Source organism: Montipora capricornis, chromosome 13 (assembly GCF_036669925.1).
Source record: "Montipora capricornis isolate CH-2021 chromosome 13, ASM3666992v2, whole genome shotgun sequence".
NCBI classification, from domain to species: Eukaryota; Metazoa; Cnidaria; class Anthozoa; order Scleractinia; family Acroporidae; genus Montipora; species Montipora capricornis.
Window position 1 is genome coordinate 21,897,305 of NC_090895.1, and position 5,000 is coordinate 21,902,304.

The window sequence follows — 5,000 nt, forward strand, 5'->3', positions numbered from 1 at the left end:
GGAACATTTAAACCCACAAATGACCAGCTCCCAGCATCAGTTGCTTCATAGCTCACGTTGGTTTGAGCGTCGCACCGGCATCCTCAGGTCACGCTTTCAAACCTCGTTGAAGTCCTCAAGTTTTTAGGCTTCTCCATGCAATTGCTAAAATTGCGTTCATAACTGCGAGAATCATAACTCCACTTGATATATTGACTACATAGATAAACTCAAATGTATATAGTTTTAGTGTTTAAGTGATTTAATTACCTGTTTCACTCGTAATTTATAGTGTTTTCAATAAGGGGCCTTCTATTATTTCAGCCTCTGATACTTCAGTAAAGCTTTTCATTCATTTATTCAAGAGTTTTAAAGCAAGCAACCGTGGACAATCTTCCTGTTGGTGTACGTTGGATCAGTGGCTTGATCTGATCGGCGTAGTTACAAGTTGAGAAACTAAATATTTTAAGCAAGAGCCGATACAACGTAGCTTTGATTTTAGGGGTGTACTATATTTCGGCTGGCCAAACCAGCCTTCTTCAGGTACAATGAAAGTTTACATTGAATTGCTTCTATGCACATATATATATATATATATATACATAGTAAATCGATGCTGACGTAATACTGGAAAAAAATGTGAAGAAGGCTGGTTTGGCCAGCCGAAATATAGTACACCACTAAAATCAAATCTACGTTCTATCGACTCTTGATTAAAATATTTATTCAATATTCTTTCCAAAAAGCATTCCTTACTCTTTTTTTGAAAATGCGCTTTGTGAGATATTCCTTACAGTTTTACGGTTTTGAGCTTTTTTCTGTCGTTTAAGTCGCATTCTAGACACTTGCTTTCGCCCATCCCACACCCTCATAGGGCGGATCATGTCTAGCCTGCTTTGTTGACTGTCGAGTGCAATAAATCCCTTACAACTTCGTTCCCAGGCTACTCTCTTTTCCACCCGCACTTTCTTTTTATATCCAGCTGGTCATCGGAGCATGGAAATTGTACCAAAGGCTGTTTTACCCTTCAGCCACAGTGACAAACACTGTATTTTTATACATTGAAAGCGGTACATATATTTTTCAAAGAAGCTGTAAGCGGACTCTTGACAGGGATTATTCCACATAACTTCCTCGACAGCTGAAGCCAACGATGCTGTGTGTGATAATCATAATTTTTCTCTTCAATTCAAATTTGTCAGGTAAGAATTAGATCGGTATCAAACATCTAGTGACTGAGAGCACTTACAAAACGGTTGGCTGTTCGCTTGCTAGTGTACGGGAAGAAAGACACGGATCTCGCTGGCTCCAGTGCGAATGCTTGTTGTGCTGAAGCTTGTAAAGGCTATCCTTTTACTCGTCCTCTCCCACTTTCTTTAAACTATCTATCTACCTATCTATCTAACTTTCCTTGTAAAGTCGCAGCTTTTGGTTATCTGCGCGGAGTAACCTATGACCAAAGCGCTTAGGTTGATGGATTTAGTGATTCTGTCATTGAAGTTTACTCATTTAGGAGACATTAGTCTAATAATTGATCTTCATAAGCCTCAATACAGAAGTAAGATTTGTATCGTGATAAAGCCGATCATCAGTCAAGTTTATTTCATTTGAAATTGGATGATGACTGGTTTTATAACCGTTGCCAAACATGACAAACAAAGATTTTGCTGCCTGATGGCGTTGAATAGCGGAATTAGCAAATGTCGTGACGTCGGTAATTGTTTTGAGAGTCACACGACAAGTAAGCGGACGTGTGGGTTCCAAGTAAAGCATTCTGTTTCGGCGCTCAAATCAACCACCGGATAGAGTTGTAGTGATGCCTGGTGATGGAGCAAAATACCAGCCAATAGGGTGGATGTGACATAGGGCCGTTTGGTGTTATAAAAAATGTTTCAAACTACAATAACGAATATGACATTCGGGTCACGCCAAACGACAATAGTTCAACCTCGTTTCCAGGGTCTTTCCTCTCTGCCTCCCTTGAGGCCCTGGTTTGCGGCTAGTTTCGTGGCACTCCTTTTCAAACAATTTCCATCAGGGTAGGGTTTTCGTTATATTTTGATCCCGCAACTCGTATTTGTTTGACAAGGCATTTTTAAATAAACAAATAAATAAATAAATAAATAATCTTTATCACACAAAAAAGTTTCAAAAATGTAAATAAAATATCTGCACATATTCAACCTTGTTCTTACAGTTTGATTTGAGGTCGATACGTGACATATACATGACACCGACCGATCGATCGCCCAACATGATTTTTTCCCATGAATAAACTTTTCACTTGCTTTCTTGCACGACAAAACCTTCTCTTCTTCTTAAAGTATTAACCATTCTTCTTTATCACTCAATTCGACTGCTTACTTGATGTTTTTCTTTAAGTCTGAATCCGGACCTTCACACAGGCGTAAGTAAAATTCAAACAACGCGAGTTTATTTCCTGTTCCGTCCGATCGATTAGAAAACAACTTTTTGCCTTTCACGTCAAATTGTATGTGCAGTATAATAAAATACCTTGCCATGAAACGTTTCGATGGTCGTCAAGATCCTCTCTACACATCCTCACTATCTATACCATAAAGATTCCCTGAAAGTTGATACCCTTTTTGATGCCGAAAAAATTGGACTAATCACGTCGTTTTTGCAGCTGTCAGAACCATTGTCAACCTTGTTTCCAGGGTCTCTCTTCTCTGCCTCCCTTGCAGTTGAGGAAAGAGACCCAACCTCGTTTCCAGGGTCTCCATTGGCGTTGAGAAGAGACCCTGGTTGGGGCTGGTCATGTGGCTCCCAAAATCTGGGAGATTTTTAAAATGTGTGGTTGGGGAGGGGTGGAATTGTAGGCCATGTTGTCATTGCGAGAAAGGGAATCAGAATGCATTTGAATTTGGGGCCAGACGACCATCGACAAAACATTTCAAGGCAAGGTATTGAATACATGTACTACACATGGAATTCGACGCGAAGGTAAAAAGGTTGTGAAATCGATCTGACGCAACAGAAAATGTATTCTCGTTGTTCGAATTATTGTATGCCCGTGAGAAGGAACGGATTCAAAGTTTAATACTTAAACAAGTTCAAGTGAGCAGTAGAATTGAGTGAAAACAAAGGATACTAATAGTTTGCGACACGTTTAAGAAAACAAAGTTTTGTCGTGAAAGAAAACAGGCAAAGCGTTTATCCATTGGGAAACAAACGTGCTGTGCGGTTGATCAGTGGGTGTACATGTCATACATTTATGTCACGTATCGATCTCAAACTAACTGTGTAGGTATTTAGCTTGGTCGCTTTTGTGGGAATCTATAACATCAGCTGTTTTGACCTTTTTGAAACACTCTGTAAAAGAAAGATTATTTATTGAAAAAATGCCTAGTGAACTATTACGCTTTCGCCCAGCTGCGGGTCAAAATATAACGAAGACTCGACCCCAGTAGCTAAATGTTTGTCGAGGAGAGCCATGTGACCAGCCCTAACCAGGGTCTCTCTCCTCATCGGTAAAGACCCTGGTTGCGACTGGTCACGTGGCTTACAAAATCTAGAAGCTTTCCCAAATGTGTGTTTCAGAGGGGTGGCAGTGTAAGCCTTGTCATCATTTGGCACGCATTGGATTTTGTGGTTATCCTCCACCTACCCTCAAAGTTGGTCATTTCACTTTAATTGTGCACAGCAATTGGCATTTTTCAGTGAAGCTATTGTTTTGTAGAATCACATTCTTGAGGTGGGGAAGGACAGGATGATACTTTGTGGCCCCAAAAAAGTTTTTGGCCAAGGAACCCGACGCTTCCAAAGGAAGTAACTGATTACTTAATTTTTTTTTAAGGAATTGATTTGCAGCGTGATGGCTGATCTTAGATGACCTTAAAGGGGCTATGTTACGTTATTTTAGGGTGTTTCGGGGAAATCTTTAGTTGTCGTCTCACAAAAGAGACGACAACTTTAATTTACATTGGCAAACGAAAACGAGAAGGAAAAAAGAAAGAAAACTTCCCTTTCGCTATTGATCTCTGGAAGTCTATCCCACAAAACCTTAAAGATCTGAATGTGTAAACTTTTTCTAAAAATATCAAAAATTTCTTACTCTCAGAGCAATATTCAAAGAAGCCTGTCTCTTGAATTTAAGTATTATCTCTTGACTTGTCCTCTGTACCTCTACTATATCTTACTTTACTTCAATTATTATTTTAATGGTGTTTTTTGTCTCCGACCTCTTTCTATTTCCTCGCCTGCATCAAGTGTAACATCAATACATGTAGGTAACATGGGGGCCAACTAGGAAACCGAATGGTTTATTTGGCCACCATGCTCAAGCTCTTTTACTTAATACAATAGTAACATCGTCAGCAACTACAAATGTATGTAATTACATCAAGTAACTACATCAAGAGGAAATAAATTGAATTGAATTGAATTGAATTGAATCCTGATAAAAGTCGATGGTCCTTTTAAGTCTTCGCGTCTTTTTTTACAGATTGTGGCAGTTTAACATGGAATGAGCCTCTTCCATTTCAAATCATACCAGACTCTGATGTCGTGGAACACTTAAACAGCACAAAGCTCATTGAAGGAACCATTAATGCCACTCTTAGCTGGCAATTCAGTTTATCAGAGTTTACCTTTCAGTCCTTGACTATAACATTTGATGGGACGGCTATTGCAGGAGTTCAGTCTTCAGGACAAGGGGTAAATCCAGGTTTTAAAGACAAATATGAACTCAACTGGATTCCCGAACAAAGAATAACACTAGTTATCCTTAAGGTAACAACTGCGGAAAATGGCACGTTTGTTTGTGACGTTACTGCAACAAAAGGATTTGTCACTGCTTCATGGAGGAGTAATATCCAGGTGGATGTTCTTGGTAAGCTTAATAAACTAAAAGCGATACAGTTTAATTATTTCTGATGCAATCTACCTTGAGGAGCAAAGATTTTTTTTCTTCGCGTGCATGAGGTACAAATACATGTACTCAAGTCACAAGCAATAAAGCCATGTGAAAAATCGTACAATAGTGGCCACCGCCTTTATAT

At 39.3% G+C, this 5,000-nt stretch overlaps 2 protein-coding genes across 5 annotated transcripts in view; one reads left to right on the forward strand and one right to left on the reverse strand.

Moving 5' to 3' along the window:
- Nucleotides 1-5,000, reverse strand: part of LOC138030101 (uncharacterized) — a 239,501-nt gene that overhangs the window by 181,301 nt on the left and 53,200 nt on the right. The gene's annotated exons all lie outside the window — the stretch shown is intronic.
- LOC138030104 (neural cell adhesion molecule 1-like) overlaps nt 925-5,000 on the forward strand; it is a 16,854-nt gene continuing 12,778 nt past the window's right edge. For 2 of the 3 annotated variants that reach the window (XM_068877977.1, XM_068877979.1), the window contains exons 1-2: nt 946-1,181; nt 4,445-4,831. In XM_068877977.1, the coding sequence (XP_068734078.1) occupies nt 1,133-1,181; nt 4,445-4,831 (436 nt within the window). In that variant the 5' untranslated portion in view covers nt 946-1,132. Of the gene's footprint in view, nt 1,182-4,444; nt 4,832-5,000 lie in introns of all 3 variants that reach the window. The other variant, XM_068877978.1, reaches the window with a different exon arrangement.